At 41.5% G+C, this 19353-nt stretch overlaps 1 protein-coding gene across 1 annotated transcript; it reads right to left on the bottom strand.

The window, feature by feature from the left end:
- Positions 1 to 10001: 10001 nt before the first annotated feature.
- On the bottom strand, positions 10002 to 12994 carry C5H12orf73 (chromosome 5 C12orf73 homolog). Its single transcript, XM_044678418.1, has 2 exons — positions 12600 to 12994; positions 10002 to 10373 (listed from the first exon to the last, which is right to left on the bottom strand). Exons 1-2 carry the CDS (start codon positions 12705 to 12707, stop codon positions 10275 to 10277), a joined length of 207 nt encoding a protein of 68 aa, XP_044534353.1. The 5' UTR covers positions 12708 to 12994; the 3' UTR covers positions 10002 to 10274.
- Positions 12995 to 19353: the final 6359 nt, after the last annotated feature.

The raw sequence follows: 19353 nt of genomic DNA, 5'->3' as shown, positions 1-19353 counted from the left end.
GACCACACTTAGTTTGGCCATTCCCCAACTGAGGGACATCCCATTAATTTCCAATTCTTTGTCACCACAAAAAGCGCAGCTTGAAATATTTTTGTACAAACAGATCCTTTCCCATTTTTTCTGTTAACTTTTTAATAGCTACAAGGAGTATTGCATGCACTTTTGGATGAGGTTACTATGTTAATTGTATTACTCTGTTTTGGAGACTTCGTGGGAGTAAACTAAATGTGTGTAATGTAAGAACAAAGTACATCAATGAAGGTGGGGGGAAAAAACCCAAAGGAAGAAGTCATTAATCCAATCAATACATAGCCAACAAGTAGTGTACCCTGGCCTTTGAGACTCCCTGCAAAGACTGAGAGTGGAAACCTCAAGCGGTCCAATCTACTTTTTGACAACTAATTAACATTTTTTCTTGGTATCAAGAAGAGTAAAATTGATTAAATTAAATTCCATCTTCAAAGGGCACTATTAATGGATGTGCAGCTCCAACCCTCCCCTTTCTTGACACCACACTGCCCTCTCCCCAGCTGCTAGTGGCCTCCCCTTCTGAGGTTATTTCACAGGTGCTGGATAAAATGCTGGATTGGGGAGGCAGGAGAACAGCAGGGTTTGAATTCCCACAGTTGTGTGACTGTGGATAAGTCACATCCCTTCCCTAGCCAAGATGCTGTCTGCCATCCCTCCCACCTCTGTGCATAGCTCGATGTCTTCCCCCATACACTGCCCCAGTTTGGGCCCCTGCCGTGTCTTCCGGCATGAATGGAAGCTTCTTGAGGGTCTGGTTTTGGCTGCTTCTCTAGATCCAGACCATTGAATGTTGGGCTTCTGGATGGATTATCTGTATCAGGCGATATCAACAGTAACAGCTTTACCCCCTGGGAGGAAGAGAACATACACAGATACAATAACAGCAGCAACAACATTGATAGAGTGTCTCCTCTGTGCCAGGTGCTGGGCTTGCTCTTCACAAATCTGACCTCCTTTTATCCTCACCACTCTAGGAGATGGGTGCTGTTATTAACCCCATTTTACAGTTGAGGAAGCTGAGGCAAACAGAAATTATGTGACTTGCCCAAGGTCACACAGCTAGCGTCTGTGACTGGATTGGAACACAGGCTAGTTTTCTATCCGCTCTGCCCTTTGCCCCTTAGAACGAGCGTCTGCCTCATCTTGTGGCAGATGGGCTCTCCTGAATACATGAGAGTATCCTAGAAGTGGAAAGGCCCTCCGAAACCCTCTAGTCCAACCCCCTCCTTTTACAGATGAGGAAACTGAGGCCTATATAAATCATAAAGTGATTTATAGGTCCTTAGCTCTAGAGCAAAAAGACACCTCAGAGGCTGCCTAGTCTAATTCCTTCCGTTTACAGAGGGGGAAACTGAGAGACTTACCCAATATCACATAGATAGCAAATGCCAGAGATGCAGCCCCAGGTTGAGACCTCACAATATCCCTCAGGCCATAAAACCCCCAGGGGCTCTCACCAGTTCCATGACTACAAACGGCTGGGTGTTTCAGGGAGCCAGGTCTGGAGATAGGAGGTGGTGGGTTCAAATCTGGTCTCAGACACTTTCTAGCTGCATGACCGTGGGTAAGTCACTTAATCCCAATAACCTAGCCTTTATGTAATGCTCTCCTACCTTGGAACTTCTACTTAGTATTGATTCTAAGACAGAAAGTAAGTGTTTAAAAAAAAAAAAAAAAAAAAAAAAAAAACAGAATCCATGACCCTAGCCAAGCAGGTTAACCCATCTATGAACACAGACAGGTTCTAGGTCATCCCTCTTCTTCCACTTAGGAAAGTTGTTACTTGAAAGCTGGCTGTCCTAGAAGGAAAAAAAAACCCTGCCACAGTTGTTAACCCTACGATAAATCCTTCCCACCTTAGTTACATCGAGCCCCAGATGACCATTACGCCAAATATTGCCAGCTCTCCAAAGAAAGACTTGCAGAAGGGAAAGTCTGCAGGAGCCCAGAATCCCATCGCCTCTCGCCCAGGATGGAGCCTCCAAGTAGGATGCTCTTGGAGAAAAGCTCTCTTCCGGAGAGTATATATAAATACCATTGTTCATAATAACAATTATGGATTGGAGGGAGTCTGGAAAAATAACTAACAGCTGAGGTCTTCTAAATTAGCCCTAATAGGGGCAGCTGGGTGGCTCAGTGGATTGAGAGTCAGACCCACAGATGGGAGGTCCTGGGTTCAAATTTGACCTCAGATACTTCCTGGCTGTGTGACCCTGGGCAAGTCACTTAACCCCCATTGCCTAGCCCTTACCATTCTTCTACCTTAGAACCAATACCCAGTACTGATTCTAAGATGGAATATAAGGGTTTTTTTTTTAATTTTAAATAAAAATAAATTAGCCCTAATAATTTGTGAGAAAGAAAGCTATCCACATCAAGAGAAAGAACTGTGGGAGCAGAAAGGCAGAAAAAAAAACATATGATTGATCATTTGTTTATATGGATAAAGGATGGGGGGAGTGGTTTTAAAAGATTATCACAAAAATGAATAACATGGAAATGGATTTGAGTGATAATACATGTATAACCCAGTGGAACTGCTTGTCAGCTCTCTCCCTCTCCAGGAGGGAAAGAACATTAATCATGGAACTGAGGAAAAAAATAAAATAAAATGACTTAGCCCTAATATCATCACGAATATCAATGATCTGTTGAGGTAGCTGAGGTCTATTACCTTATAGATGAGGTCTGTTGCCCTCTCAATTAGCCCTAATATCACAGTTATCAACTATCTATACCAGATTTTCTCAGTTGCACCCCTAATCAAATTATGAATCAAAATCCTAAGGAACATTACATTGAAGCCATGGGGAGACAGCATCATAGGGTGGAAAAAGTCCTGGGTCTCAAGTCCAAATTCTACCTCCGATACCTTTTACTTGGGTGATATTGGAGAAGTTCTGCTCTATACCCTCAATTTCCTCATCTGTAAAATAAAGGAGGTGACCTAGATGGCCTCTGAGATCCTTTCCTGCCCCAAGTTTATGATCCATCTTCTCTGCCCCTACCTGAGGCATCATTTCCTTTACAAGATCTCCAATAAGTGTGCACCTGGCTTCTGCTTGTACAATCGCCAGTGACAAGAAAGTCAGGCGAGCCATTTCATTTTGGAATAACTCTATTTTAATAAATTACCTGTAACCTTGAGCTAACGTTTTCTTCTCTATTAATTGCCATCTTGGTTCTGCTCTCTAGGGGGGAACACAATCTCATCTCCCCTTCCCAGGACAAAGCCTCAAATACCTGAAGACTCCCCACACCTTTTTTTTTTTTACTTTATTTAAAAAAATTTTTTTAAATTTTATAATTTTTTATTTTTAGAAAAATTTTCCATGGTTACATAATTCATGTTTTTACTTTACCCTTCACCCCCTCAACAACCACCGCCCCACGCCCCCACCCCCACCGTACCTAACTCGCATTTCCACTGGTTTTAACATGTGTGGTCAGTCAAGACTTATTTACATATTATTGAGAGTTGCATTGGTGTGGTCGTTTCGAGTCTACATCCCCAATCATGAACTCATCAACCCATGTTCAAGCAGTTGTTTTTCTTCTGTGTTTCCTCTCCTGTAGGTCTTCCTCTGAATGTGGGTAGCATCTTTTCCATAATTTCCTCAGAATTGTCCTGGGTCATTGCATTGCTGCTAGTACAGAAGTCCATTACATTCGATTTTACCACAGTGTATCAGCCTCTGTGTACAATGTTCTCCTGGTTCTGCTCCTTTCGCTCTGCATCCATTCCTGGAGGTCTTTCCAGTTCACATGGAATTCCTCCAGTTTATTATTTCTTTGAGTACAATAGTATTCCATCACCAGCATATACCACAATTTGTTCAGCCATTCCCCAATTGAAGGACATCCCCTCATTTTCCAGTTTTTTGCCACCACAAAAAGCGCGGCTATAAATATTTTTGTGCAAGTCTATTTATCTATGATCTCTTTGGGGCACAATCCCAGCAATAGTATGGCTGGATCAAAGGGCAGGCATTCTTTTATCACTCTTTGGGCATAGTACCAAATTGCCAGCCAGAATGGTACAACAAACAAAAACAATGCAACCAAAATCAGAAGGGAAACAACAAACTGGGAAAAAATCTTTATAACAAAAAATTCTGACAGAGGTCTAATTACTCAAATATACAAGGAGCTAAATCAATTGTATAAAAAATCAAGCCATTCCCCAAATGATAAATGGGCAAGGGACATGAATAGGCAATTTTCAGATAAAGAAATCAAAAGTATCAATAAGCACATGAGAAAGTGTTCTAAATCTCTAATAATTAGATAAATGCAAATGAAAACAACTCTGAGGTACCACCTCACACCTAGCAGATTGGCTAGATAGCAGGGGAGAGTAATAAATGTTGGAGGGGATGTGGCAAAATTGGGACGTTAATGCACTGCTGGTGGAGTTGTGAACTGATCCAACCATTCTGGATGGCAATTTGGAACTATGCCCATACCTTCTTTCCCCATAAGCATTCCCCTAAATAGCCCAAGTTCCCCAAACCATAGTTCTAGACCCAGAAAGGCCTTTCAGGGTCAGCCAGTGCATTTTATAAATAGGGAAACCAAAAGCCAAAGAATCAAAGTGATTTGCACCCCACAGTAATTGGTGGAGATAGGGTTTGAACAACCTGCAGACACTACCTCCAATTCCATCCTTCTTTCCATGGCATAAGGATATGGCTTTGAGCCTCTTCTTCATTCTTGTCCTCATACTGTCAGGGCTTCTCTAAAGCACAGGCTCTAGAACTAAGAAACACTGTTGAGAGGGGATCTGACTGGGGAATCTACAAGATAAGGGCAAAATGTTCAGAATGTTCCATTTCTACAACCCTGAAGTCCAGTAGCTTTTTTGGCTGATCCATCACACAAGTGGATTGACAGGAGCAGCTAGCTGGTAGAGTTGTTAAGAGTGCCAGGCCTGGCTTCAGGAGGACCTGGGTTTAAATCTGACCTCAGACATTTCCTAGTTGTGTGACCCTGAGCCCTTGTCTTCTGTCTTAAAATTGATAATAAGGGGGGCAGCTGGGTAGCTCAGTGGATTGAGAGCCAGGCCTAGAGACGGGAGGTCCTAGGTTCAAATCTGGCCTCTGACACTTCCCAGCTGTGTGACCCTGGGGCAAGTCACTTGACCTCCATTGCCTACCCTTACCACTCTTCTGTCTTGGAGCCAATACTGACAGAAGGTAAGGGTTTAAAAAAAAAGAATTGATAATAAGAAGTCTGTAGGTAAGAGTTTAGAAAAACAAACAAAATCTAAGCCCACAATCTACTAAAAGTCCCTAGCCTCTCACAGGAAACCAATGTCTAGCCACTTCCCCTGTGACCTAGGTGTTGTTCTAATTATCTGATTCAAGTAATTCACCCAAGAGGAATTCTCATTTTAAATAGAAGCTGCCTAACCCAAGAGAATTTCTAATTGGTAGAACTTGGCCCTGTGATATTTTTGAGTAAAGCATCCTTCAGGAGGGCCCTGCCTGCTGGAGACTGATCCTGAGTTCACTTGAACAAGAATTCAATGTTCTTTCCACATCACTCCCATCATTTTTTGCTGGGAGTTCTGCAGGGGCTTAGTAAAACAGGGTTGTTTCTTGGGGAAAGAGCTAGGTTCAGGGGGAAACCTCAAACAATCAAGCAGATAATCAAACCAGGAATGCAAACTCCAATAAGATTGAGGTCTTTTCTTCATTTTTATATTTGTACCCCCTGGGCTTTGTAAATAATATGTACTTAAGAAATACAACATAAGGGGCAGTTGGTGGCTCAGCAGATAGAGCACCAGGTCTGGAGTTGGGAAGACCTGGGTTCAAATCTAGATTCTGATAATTCCTAGCTGTGTGTCCTTGCTTGAGTCACCTTAACACCAATTCTCTTGCCCTTTACTGCTCTTCCCTTGGAACTGATATTTAGTATTAATTCTAAGACCAAAGGTAAGGGTTAAAAAAGAAAGAAATAGAACATAAGTTTCATGAAGGCAAGAATTGTTTCATCTTTGCTTGGACACACAGTAGATACTTAAAAACTTCTTGAATAATAAGTTATCCAGGCTCCAACCTAGAAATCGTCCTGGATTCCTTACTATCTCACCTCCTTCTATGGTACCAAGTTCTATTGATTTCACCATTACAACATCCCTTTAAATACTCCCCTTTCTCTCCTCTGACACTGCCCCCAATCTGGTGCAGGCCTCATCACCTCACAATTCCAATAAAATGCTTGGAGGGCTGCCTGTGTAAGAATGTAAAATTTAGGTTTTATGCTAAATGAGAATTCTAAAGTAATATTATCTGATTTAAAAATATTACAGCTTAAGTCAAAATGACTTTTAGCAGCTTTATTTACAAAGAAGTGGAAAGAGTGAAAGTGGAAAAATGTAGATAGACAGAAAGTACTGCCTAGCTACCAATATCCTGAGTTTAATCCTAAAGTCTCCAGACCACAAATGTGAATCCAAAAGTGAATCTCACCAGAATCCAAAGTCCTTAAGAAGCCAAAATCCGAAGAGCCAGGAGATGCTGAAGAATCCACTGAGAACCTTCAGTGTACACGAGGCTAAGACTGCCAAGAATATCACCAGAACTCATGCTGAAGGGAGTGTCCCACCAAAGCACCAACCAGCAGAGAGGGTCTCTCTTCACTGAAGAACCAAGGAAGGAATCACTCCACTCACCACCACAAGATCCAAGGAAAGAGTCTCCTCCTCCATTCTGGCTCACTTCACTGACGCAGAGTCCAAAGACAAACATTAAAGGAGAAGTTCAAAGGAGAAGTTCCTTGGACAGGAAGTCCAGGACTTTTTAATAGTCCTTTTTCCATGTTACTTCCTGTCCCTTCCCCACTTTATGGGAACCAATCGCTGTCTTTCAATTTGCCTAGCACTGCCCAGGGAGGCCTCTGGAATTGTCACTCACTCTAGCAAGTAACTTGTGAACTCTCATACTTAGTGACTGGTAAGGTACTAAGTAGGGATACTTAAGTTTTTGATAGATTAAATTAACAGTTGCTGATTGATAGACAAAGAGAGTTTGATTCACTCTTCACACTTGCCCTACTCCACTCCATCCTTGGTTAGGTCACCAAAGTGATTTCCCTGACAAAGGTTTGATTATGCCAGCTCCCTACTCAATAAACTCCAGTGGCTCCCTATTGCCACTAGGATCAAACACAAAATTCTCATTCAGGCACTCAAAGCCCTTCATATAAGTGCCTCCTTCTATCTTTCCAGTTTCCTTACATTTCACTCCCCTAATCATTGCCATTAATCCAACGACATTGGCCTCCCAGCTGCTCCTCAAACAGGACACTCTCTCCAGAGCACCAGACATTTTCTCTGGCTATTCTCTAAGTCCAGGATATTCTCCCTCCTCTTTTCTGCCTCTTGCTTTCCATGGCTTTCTTCAACACCCATCTAAAACCCTACTTTCTATTGGAAGCCTTTTCTGTTGTTTCTCAATCATTTCAGTCCTGTTCAATTCTTCTGACCCCATTTAGGGTTTTCTTGGCAGAGATACTAGAGTGGTTTGCCATTCCTTCTTCAGCTCATTTTATAGATGAGAAATCCTAGACAAATAGGGTGAAGTGACTTGCCCAGGATCACAAAACTAGTGTCTGAGACAGTTTTGAACTCAGGTCTTCTTGAATCCAAGCTCAGAGCTGTAGCCACTATGCCACCTAGTTTCCCAATACCTACTGCCATTCCTCTGCTGATTATCTCCCATTCTTGCCATCGATAGCATGTTTCTACATAATTTTTCACTTGTTATCTCCTGTATTAGACTTTAAACCCCCTGAGGGCAGGGATTTTTGCCCTTTTTCTGTATCCCTAGCACTTAGCATATTGCCTGGCCCATAGTAAGAAAAGGTAACCATGATCATTTTCTACCAATTTTGTTGAAAGTTCCTCTTTTCTGGTCCATGACTTTCTCTTCCTTTGAAGTATGGACACTGAACACCAAGTGTCTCATGTGGGTAGGTTGACACACTGCTTTATAACTTCCAGTGGTCTGTTCTGTGTTGATGCTATTTGTTTTCTCTGTTGTGAAAAAAAAGTTATTCTTTTTTTTTTTTTTTATGTTTGTTGACTGACAAATAGCCAGCATTTATTTAGGACTTTAAAGTTTGCAAAGCACTTCTCATTAGTTTCTCACAAAGGTAGATACCATTATCAGCCCCATTTTGCAGATGAGGAAACAGGTTGAGTGATTTACTAAAAGGCACACATCTACTGTGTGACCCTGGGCAAGTCACTTGACTCCCATTGCCCAGCCCTTACCACTTTTCTGCCTTGAAATCAATACACAATATTGATTCCAAGACAGAAGGTAAGGGTTTAAAAAAAAAAAAAGGCACACATCTAGTAAGCATAAGATAAAGGAGGTAAGCTTGGATCTCTCTCACTCCAAAGCAAGTACTCTATCCACCATACCAACCATTGGTCCCTTGAATAAATCCCATTCTTGTAACATTGCTCAGCTATGTGAAAAAATAAGACAGATGCTGTGGCACAACAAATAAGAAAGGTGTCTCTCTCTATGCTTGGCATTAATCAGATCCTTACCCAAGAATGGTGATCAGCCCTGACCTTGGAAATAAGAGTTATTTTCCTCCCTTCTAAAAAATTCAAGAAAAAAATTCCTCAAAAATAATTAATACTCAAGTTATTTTTTATAATTTTTTAAACCCTAATATCTTTTATATATATCCTTCTATATTAATTTTATTTGTTACAGGGTTAGGCAATGGGGGTTAAGTGACTTGCCCAGGGTCACACAGCTAGGAAGTGTCTGAGGCCAGATTTGAACCTAGGACCTCCTGTCTCTAGACCTGGCTCTCAATCCACTGAGCCATCCAGCTGCCCCCAATACTCAAGATTTTGATGACTTAATAATTAAAAAATAATTACATTCTTAGAAAATAGACCACTAAGGAAAAATGAAGGGAACCATGATATCATTTCTGTCAAGGTCACTCCCATTATTTCCATTTTTCATGTTTTCAACTTTGACTCTTCACACTCAGGTACCAGCCATGGCCTAATCAGCTGCTAAGTCCTGTTGGCTCTATCTCCTCACCATAGTCTTTTTTTGTTTCCTCACACCTCCAAGCCTTCACCTCTTACTTGGACTATTGCCATGGCTTCCTCCTTGATCTTCCTGACTCTATTCAATCTTCACTCCAGATCTTCTTCCACTCAATTGCCAAAGTTCTTTCTGAAGCCCAGGTCTTTCTCATTCCTTTGCTCAAAAAACTTCAATGTCTCCCCGTTGCTAATGAGACAAAATATAGACCACTGTCTGGCAGCTTGACTTCTTCAAAATCTCATTTCAATTTATCTTTCTAGGCTGATTCATGGAGTAGAGACAATGATATATTTGGCAGTGCATTGATATCCTGGAAATACTAAAAAAACAGGAGGAAGTTCTCTAGTTAGTTGTATGAATTCATCAAAAGACAGAGACAAAAGAGTAAACCAGAGTGGGACTAGGAATAGACTGATTAGAGTGCCCAGCCTGGAGTAAGGAGGATCTAGGTTCAAATCTGGCCTTCAGTCACTATGTAGTTATGTGATCTTGGACAAGTCACTTAACCCCAACTGTCTAGCCCTTGCTCTTATTCTGTCTTAGAATTGATACTAAGACAGAAGGTAAGAGTTTGGAAAAAAACAAAACAGTGACACAGAGAAGATATGGTTAAACATGGGTTTCAATCTGTACCAATAAAGAGGATACTGCATTAATTAGATCATGACTACACTGCTGTATTCAAATAATAATTTATATAGTGCTTTCTATATTATCTCACTTGATACAATAATCCAGTGAGATTGGTGCTGTTGCATTCTCCATTTTATAAATAAAGAAATATATACACTTTATATACACATCCCTTGTTTTTGTTCTTTGTATATGGAAAATGTTTGTTGAGTAAGTACGTAACTCAAAAAGAAAATTTTACAAAGTCACTTACTGAAAAGTTACCACAGGAGTTTTAATTCTCACATATTTTACATGTAATTCACATTATACTCAGGCCCAAATGAAATAGCTCCCAAAATACATTCCAAAGGCTGGGAAGGGTTCATTTAACAATTCTCAGGCCACACAGTATAAGCCACAATTAGAGCTGAATTTATTGATATTCACTGAGAATCCTCAGTGAATGAGGGCAAGCAGAATGCCCGTCCATAAGTATAAAAATAGAATAAGAGTCCTGGCATCATACGCTGACGATGTAGGTCATTGCTGCTGAGAAATCTGACCTTGCTCTTGTCTGGTTTTCAGCCCCAGGAGCTCTGTTTTGAGTTCACCACGTTTTGGAGGGACTTCAGGTATTGTCTGAAAAGAAATCACAGTTATCAAAGTTGTGCACCAGACTACAATGACAAGGCAGTGTTCACACACAGCACACAAATCCAATGGATAATGAGTAAAATCAATATAGCCCTTTAAAAACTGCAAAACATCTTACACATGTTACATATATCACCTCACACACAAACATTTAAGAGTTGTGTCAAAGGAAATTCTTGGTTCTCTTTGTCTATTCTGAGTTTACACTTGTGAAAAGGGAATCCTTTATTCTCTTTGCCTAATTGGAATTAACACTTTGGTTAACAATAACTTAAGTATTCCTACTTAGTACCTCACCAGATTGTGAAGTCAGGATTAACTCTCCTTTGTCTACTTTTGAAATGAACCAACAAAAGGTTGAACACCCTACTTAGCACTAGGTGGAGGAGCTTTCTACCCTTTAAACTCAGCCAGGAAATGAGAATTCATACCTCACTCAGCCAAGTGTCTGTGAACCCTTTTGATAAGTATTCACCTCTCCAGAAGGTGAGAAGTGGTTCCCACAAACACTGACCCCAAGGCAGTGCTGGGCAATTTGGAAGCTGTGATTGGCCCTTGTGAAGAGGGGAAGGGACAAGAAGCCACAATAAAAGGCTCTGAATTTCTGGGGCTAGGAAAGACAAATTAAAGAAGGAAGTCAGCTTCAAAAAGAAGGTCAGCTCAAGGAAGAAAGTCGGCCTCAGGAGTCACTCTCAGCTCGAATCATCATCTTGACCTACCTATTGGAGGGAACTTGGGTGAGTGGATAGCTGGCTTTCCCTTCCTGACTTCTGGAGAGAGTTTAATTCCAGTTGAAGGTCAACAAGTCCTGGCTGAGTTGAGCAGCTGAGCAATATTTAGTTAGATAGGCTAATGTCTTCTCTACCCTTATGTATGTCTCTGCTTTCACACTTTCCACCTCTTTTGTAAATAAAAGCTATTAAAGTCATTTTGACTTTGAGCAATAATACTTTGAATCAGAAACCACCATTATTATTTATAATTTTCATATATTTTAGTAAAACCATTAATTTTTAATCCCTACTGTTGTTTGGCAGAGTAAAGAGGTATCCTTGGAGCTAGTTAAACCTGGGTGCAGGTTCTGACACATACTGGTTAGGCAAGTCACTTAAACTCTCAACACTCAAGAGCTTTTAATGATTTGTGTGTCTCATGTGCCCTCAAATAGTCTGATAAAACCTACAGACCCCTTCTTGGCATAATGCTTTTTTAAATGCATAAAACACATGGGATTACAAGGGAAAAAAATGTTGAAATATAATTATATGTGTGACCTTGGCCAAGTCACTTAATTCCTATTGCCTAGCCCTTATCCTTCTTCTATCTTGGAACAAATATACAATATTTATTGATTCGAAGACAGAAGGAAGGTTTAAGAAAATTATAAAAACATTTTTTTTTAAGTTCACAGACCTTAGGTTAAGAATTCCTGGAGGTTTGCAGAGAAGGTGCCAACCTTATTCTCTATTCTAAGGTCCCTCCCAGCTCTTATATTCCCTGGTTAAAAATTTCTCCTGCACATGACATTCTATGTTTTAGGTCTCTTTCAGTTCTGATATTCTCCAACCCAAGGATTATCTCTATCATAGTAAGCACGTAGTAAATATTTATTATTGTTATTATAATTATTATTATTTTAAGCCCTTACCTTCAGCCTTAGAATACCAAGTATCAGTTTTAAGACAGAAGCACCAGTAAGAGCTGGGCAATTAGGGTTAAGTGACTTGTCCAGGGTCACACAGCTGGGACATATGTCTGAGGCCACATTTGAACCCAGGACCTCTCATTTGCAGGCTTGGCTTTCTATCCAGAGTTACTTAGCCACTCCAAAAATGTTTATTGATAGATGGTTTTGTCTCCCATTACTTTTGTAATAGTACTCCCATCACTTAGGAACTTGAGAGTAAGGACTGTCTTTTGCCTCTTTTGCATTCCTCAGCCCTAAGAACTGTGCCTGGCACGTAGCCGGTGCATAAGAAATGTTTGAAGGTTGTATTTATCATTAAAGGAATTAGACTAGGGCGGGCACTGTCTTTTTGCCTCTTGTTGCAAACCTGGTGCCTGGAATATAGCAGATCCTCAATAACTGCTTTCTGACAGCCAGACTGACTTCTGGATGACCTACTCTTGGCTTATCAGGAACTGATTGACAAGCGAATGGCCAAGCACCTCCCTCCCCTCGGGCAGGGCAGCTTCGGGCCCCTCACTCACCAGGTCGGGCCGGTAGTACCTGTGAACCACCTCTGCCCCTAGGAGCATGGCCCCCAAGCTGGCAGCGACCATTTTCAGGTACGTGGGCAGCGACACGCCCGCGGGCATGGTGAGGTAGGAACTGGAGCTGGGACCTGCAAAAAAGAATAGCCCGCGAGGAAAGTGCCACGGGGCTCCGGCAAAGGGGTTCCACACTATGCGCCCACTTCGGGCCAATCATCGATGGATCGTCGACGAGTATAAGGCGCCAGGCCTAATGCGGAGCACCTCGGCACGAACTACTGGCAAGAGGCGCCCCGGGGCTGTGGGGAAATTCAAGGTCAGCTCCAGGGCCCAGGCTGCCGGCAACAAGAGCTCTATTTTTAACCGGCCCCTCACGGGAGGAACTCCGAGACCAGCCGCGGTCCAGCCTGGGGCCGGGCCACTGCGCGCGCACCCCAAGGAGACAGGCCGGGGAGGGACCTGGACTGCGCGCGCACAGGCCAGACAGAGAGTGCAGTCACCAAGGACTCAGCCCAGACGGGAGGGCCTGAGGCTGCGCGCGCACCAACTAGATGTCGTTTTCCCCCCCACGCCCACTCCCCCCAAAAAGCGGCACACCAGGTGACATGTGCTCTGCCCCCGGCCAAAGATCCCGGGACTGCGGCAATTAGGCCGCTAGGCGCAGGCTTAGGCGAATTTCCTCAGGTGGGGGGGAGAGGAGGAGGGGAGGCGGCGGCCGCTTCTGCTTCCACTTCCGCTTCCGCTCCCGCCCCTGAAGGATGCTTGTGGGCCCCGCCTCTTGGGGAGAGCCTCCGCCTGATCTGAGCCTCTTCAGTTCCTGGACCTTGGGCCTGGGGGGGAGGGGGCGGGCAGCGACCCAGGCTCCCCCCTTCCCCTTGGAGCTCTCCCTTTAAGTCATATCTGACTCCTCAGAACCCCATTTGGGGTTTTCTTGGCAGAGATACTGAAATGGTTTGCCATTTCCTTCACCAGTTCATTTTACAGATGGGGAAACTGAGGCAAACAAGGTTAAGTGACTTGCCCAGGATCACACAGCTAGGAAGTCTGAGGCCAGATTTAATGGTCCTCTTGACTCCAGACCCAGCACCCTCTCTCCCTCGACACCTAGCTGCCCAGTTTATCCCACTATAATAAACCATCCCCCCCCCTTAAAACTCTTTCCTTCTGTCTAAAATTGATACTCAGTAGTATTCCATCACCAGCAGATATCACAGTTTGTTCAGCCATTCCCCAATTGAAAGGCATACCCTCTTTTTCCAGTTTTTTTGCCATCACAAAGAGCTTGGCTATAAATATTTTTGTACAAATTTTTTTCATTATTATCTGTTTGGGGTACAAACCCAGCAGTGGTATGGCTGGATCAAAGGGCAGGCAATCTTTTAGTGCTCTTTGGGCATAGTTCCAAATTGCCATCCAGAATGGTTGGATCAATTCACAACTCCACCAGCAATGCATTAATGTCCCAATTTTGCCACATCCCCTCCAACATTCATGGAACCTCTAGGAATTGATGCAGAATGAAAGGAGCAGATCCAGGAGAACATTATTCACAGAGATGGATACACTGTGGTAAAATTGAATGTAATGGACTTCTCTACTAGCAGCAATGCAATGATGCAGGAGTACTCTGAAGGAATTATGAGAAAAAACACTATCCACATTCAGAGGAAGAACTGTGGAAGCAGAAACACAGAAGAAAAACAACTGCCTGATCACATGGGAGGATGGGGATATATAATTAGGGATATTGACTCAAAATGAACACCCTAATGCAAATATCAATAATATGGAAATTGGCCTTGATCAATGACACATGTAAAACCCAGTGGAATTGTGTGTGGGCTATGGGAGGGGATGGGAGGAGGAGAGGGATAGAAAATAAATCCTATAACCATGGAGAAATGTTATAAATTAATAATTTAAATTTAAAAAATAAAAATTGATACTCAGTATTGGTTCTGTGTGGAGTGGAATTTTCACCAATTTTCTATAGGAAGTTGCCAATTTATGATTACTAATACTAATTAATGTAATGCAAGATTCCAAGGATTCCTCTTTCAGAGAAGGCACTTAATAAATATTAATTTTTTTAACCCTTGTCTTCTGACTTAGAATAGATATTGTGTGGGTTCCAAAGCAGAAAAGCAGTAAGGGCTAGGCAGTTGGGGTTAAATGATGCCTCAGGTCACAAAGCTAGAAAATGTCTGTGGTCTTAGTCAACTGGAAATCTGGAGACTCCAATTCTGCCCCTGTCCCTGGAGAATTCACCCCATATAAGTCCCAGACTTAACCATTTCAGATTGAATAGACCTTAAAGTACTTAATGGTCCTAGTTGGTTGGACCTTGTAGATCTAAATCAAATGTTAAGTATGGCGTTTTCTCCCATTGTATCAAAGTCCTCTCCCAGGTAGCCCAGCCCTTGGCTGGATCTTTCCCTTTTGTATCCATTGTAAAGTATCAGCTGCTGCTCCCTGATAATACTGCCTAGAGCTTCTCATTTCCTAGTAACCAAGATAATGTCAATCAGTCATACTTCCCTGTCCTTAATTCACCAAATGGTATATAAGTTCCCCAAATTCTATTGTTCTTAGGAGAATCATCTAGCTCAGTTATCCTCTCAGAGATACTGTTGCCAGAGTGCCAGAGCTTTTGGCTCTGTGTGGTTTTAGGTGTTTGACTCTGTGTAGCCACCGAATATTGAACATCTCTTTCCTGATTAAAGATTTGTTTTTTCTGACTACTTTAGTAGTTTTTCCCAAGTTAACATCACATTTGAACCCAGGACTTCCCATCTCTAGACCTCCATCCATTGAGCCACCTTATTTCCCCCTATACTATGCTTTTAAAGTGTATATTCATCACTTTTTAAAGATGTATAATGAAGGTGAATCTCTCAAGACAATCCATCACAATTTTGGATAGCTTTCTAATTTTTTTAGGATATCCTTTCCCAGCTATCAAATCTAAATTTGCCTTTTTTGCAACTCCTACCTGTTGTTTCTTGCCCTGCCCTAAAAGAACAAATCTAATCCCTCTTCTCATGACATCCTTTCAAATACTTGAAGCCAGATATAATATTCCTCCAGTGTGGGAAGCCAATAAGAGAACAGATAAAAATCTGAGACTCCTCTTTTGACCCATTTTGTAATCCTTGTGATTTCTTGTTGAAAAGTATTGTGGCCTTATTGAAAAGCTTAAAGTTCCTAGCTAACCAGCAGTTAAAAGGTTAACATTCTTCCCCTTTGGTCAGAAATGCAGCCAAGGCCTAAACCTTAGTTAGGTGGGGCATTTGCCCCAGAGAAAAGTATTCTCAGACTTGGCTTGGTGATAACAAATATAGCTGAAAGTCCTGCCTGGTTCTTATCTTCACCTTGAAGCTTCTAAGCCTGTTGTATTATCTATATTAAAAATAGATCTCTGTGTAGTTGTGGGAAACTATCCTTGTGCTTTTGGGTGAAAGGGAGTTTGAATTTCTTATATAATAAACTTGTGACTCAATGGCACTTCGGAGAAGCAGCTATGAGTTAACAGTCAAGATAGTCTCCTGTGTCCTGTTATTTCCTTATCAACTAAGTTGTCCTTATCAGATTATCTGGAAATGATAAAAAGAGACTCCAGTCTTCTCTTCTGGCTAAATATCACAACTTCCTTCAACTGATCCCTATATTAGGTCTCTCTACTATCAAAGGCCTTCACAATCCTGGTTGCCCTTCTGTATCAATTTATCAGTATCCTTAAACTATAGTCCCTAGTGTGACCCATAGCTAAAGTCTGTTTGCTTAAGATTCTTATAATTGGTGAAGAGTGATTATTCAGAGCTCTTTGCCTGCTCCAGGGACAGAGCTGTGGAGACTTGGGGGAAGGGAAATACCGGTCTGCTGACTTCCAGCTTTGAGAAAGATGTGTGGTTCTACGCTCTCTTCAAGTCCCTAAAGAAAGAGAAAGGCCCTAGGAAGAAGCCAACATATAGAGGAATTGGTTCCTTAATCAGGTCCCTATTTCCAGTTTGGCAGGATAGAGATGTGTTGGACATTTTCCCTTGGACAAGATTAGGGACTTTATGGAATGGCTTGTTCACTCTATGTATTGTTTGCTATATTCTTAGTACATACATTCTATCATTTTTGTTTGCTATTGATGAATAAATGGGTTTACCTGCTTTTTTACTATATGTATCCTTTGTTCAACTGTAATTTGATGGAGAAATCAAGCCTTGGATAGTTTGGGACACTCCTTCCCAGTTATGGCATGGTGATCAGGAGTTAAGCTTAAACCTAAAAATTATTTCCCTTAGGCTAACAATATTTAAGAGAGGGCGAAACAGATATTATTTTAGTTCTCTAGAACCCAGTGGTAAGCCTGTGGCTCCAATCAACCTTGTGCTTCCCTCTCAGCAGGAATCAAAGTTTCCCTTGGAGAAGGATGGCAGGAGGAAGGTCTAGAGACATCTATTCATGCTTCCCTTTGTAATAGGTATAGGCTTTAAAAGTATAAAGGCAGACTTTTACAAGCATATTAGGGAAAGCCTTGGCTGGAAGTCATGGACATTCTGAATGGAATGCAAGGGGAGAGAGGAGAGAGCTAAGCAAGAGACATTGCTGTTTTGTGAGGGGTTTGGAACAGAAGTGCAATCAGCAGTCCCTATTTGACCTGGGATCTTGGAGAGTGGTGAAGGTTGTAAAGGTTGAAGACATCATCCTGCAAGTCAACTCTGAGTAGGGAAGAGGCCTGTGATCTGGTGGACAGTTTGCAGGCATATTTCCCTACCTGGTTACTTTTGGATCATCGGCTGTGGAGGAGTTGGTTCCTGGTATCCTGAAGACATCTCTGGATCAGTTGTGAGAACCCAAACCCAAGCCCTCTTCTTCAAGTCCTTAGCCAAGCTGTCAAACCTGATAGAAGCTAGGTTGGCTAAGGAACTTACCCTTTTGACTCCAGTCTCGGGCAGTTAGACATAGTTTCACCTCACCCCCTCTCCTATCCTCTCAAAAAACAAACTGTTTCCCTGTGTGTTTTCTTTGTACCTTGAAGTTCCCATAGTGTGTATTTATTATACTCTGAGTTTATCCCTTGTCTAGGTGTAGCAGGGTGACAGTTAAGGCCTAAATGTCACTTCTGTCAACAGTCATTTCCCTTAACGGCTAAACCCAGTTTCCCTAACTTGTTAACCTATTGTCCATGCCTGTCTCCTACTCACCCTTCTGAACCCACATATAATATTTAAGTTAACTCCCCTGGTTTTCCCCATAAGACCTTGAAGCCATAGTTAGATAGATCCATGTGCACATATTACCTACATGGGTACCACATAACACAAAATTATGTGATAAAATGCTGAACTTGAAGAAAACCCCAGTCAAATCCTAACTCAAACACATAACCAGCTGTGATTGTAGTCAAGTTACTTAGTCTTTCAACCTCAATTTCCTCATTTGTAAAATGGAGATAATAAAAGTACCTAACTCCCAGGGTTGTTTTAAAAATCAAATGAGATAATATATGTGAACTTTAAAGCACTATAATAAATGCTATGACCATTTTTATTATCACAACTGAACGCAATCCTCTAGATGTGACAGAGTATTCCAAGGCAGAGTATAGAATGACCATTACCTTCTTATTCTTGGAACTGACTTTTTTGGTTGCTACATCCTTCTGCTGACTGGCCATACAATCAGTTCTAAGTCTATCTAACTGCATTATCATTTAGTCCACACTTTTCTGTTTCTCCATAAGAATTGTAAGAGGGGGTAGTTAGGTAGCAGAATAGATACAGTGCCTAGCTTGGAGTCAGGAGAAACTGGATTCAAATCTGGCCTCAGATACTTCCTATCTGTGTGACCCTGGGCAAATCACTTAAATCCCATTGCCTAGCCCTAGCCACTCTTCTGTCTAAGAACTGATATGAAACCAAGAAAGAAGGTAAGGGTTTAAAGAAAAAGAATTGTATGAGATACATATAATTGATATATTGCTTGCCTTCTCAATGGATGGAGGGAGAGAATTTGGGATTCAAACAATATTTTAATGAATGTTAATAAATAAATAAATAAATACTTTGTTAAAATCTAGTAAACTATAATCACAGCATTCTCTTGCTCAACTAGTCTTGTAAACCTGGCAAAAAGAACATAGCTCAGGCTGGTATGACCTGTTCTGGATGATGCCAAGCTGCCTCTTTTTAATTACTGAAATCTTTTTGTAAACACTCACTAGCCATCTCTTTAAAAATTTATTCTAGAATTTCCCCAGGAATTAATGTTATGATCACTGGCCTTAAAACTTTCAGATTATTCTCTTCACTTATTTGAAAATAGGAATTACTGCCTTCTGAATCTATCTAATTGTATTATCATCTATTCCATCCCTTTTCGTCTTCTCTTTAAGGATTGTATGAAGGGGGCAACATGACTTTGACTTACCCCTTATGACCTTTCAAACAGTAGCACTAATTAACACGTTAACACTAATTAACTAACATTCCCTAGTCTTTTCTGGTCCTGTTTCATCTGTAAAACGACCATTTTGGATTGGATGTCCTCTCTAATGTACCTTCAAGCTGTTTGTGCCTATGAATTACTCTTTGAGGGCTTTTGTTTCTTCCTTTGTAACTAACATCCTATATAGCGCTTTGCACACTTACAATATTATCTCATTCTATCTTCAAATCCATTAGAAGTCGATGCTATTTTTAATCTCCATTTTACAGACGAGGAAACCAAGGCAGACAGAGATTAAGGGACTCGTCTT

Source organism: Gracilinanus agilis, chromosome 5, assembly GCF_016433145.1.
Source record: "Gracilinanus agilis isolate LMUSP501 chromosome 5, AgileGrace, whole genome shotgun sequence".
In the NCBI taxonomy this organism is placed as follows: domain Eukaryota; kingdom Metazoa; phylum Chordata; class Mammalia; order Didelphimorphia; family Didelphidae; genus Gracilinanus; species Gracilinanus agilis.
This window is presented reverse-complemented; position numbering and strand designations above follow the sequence as displayed.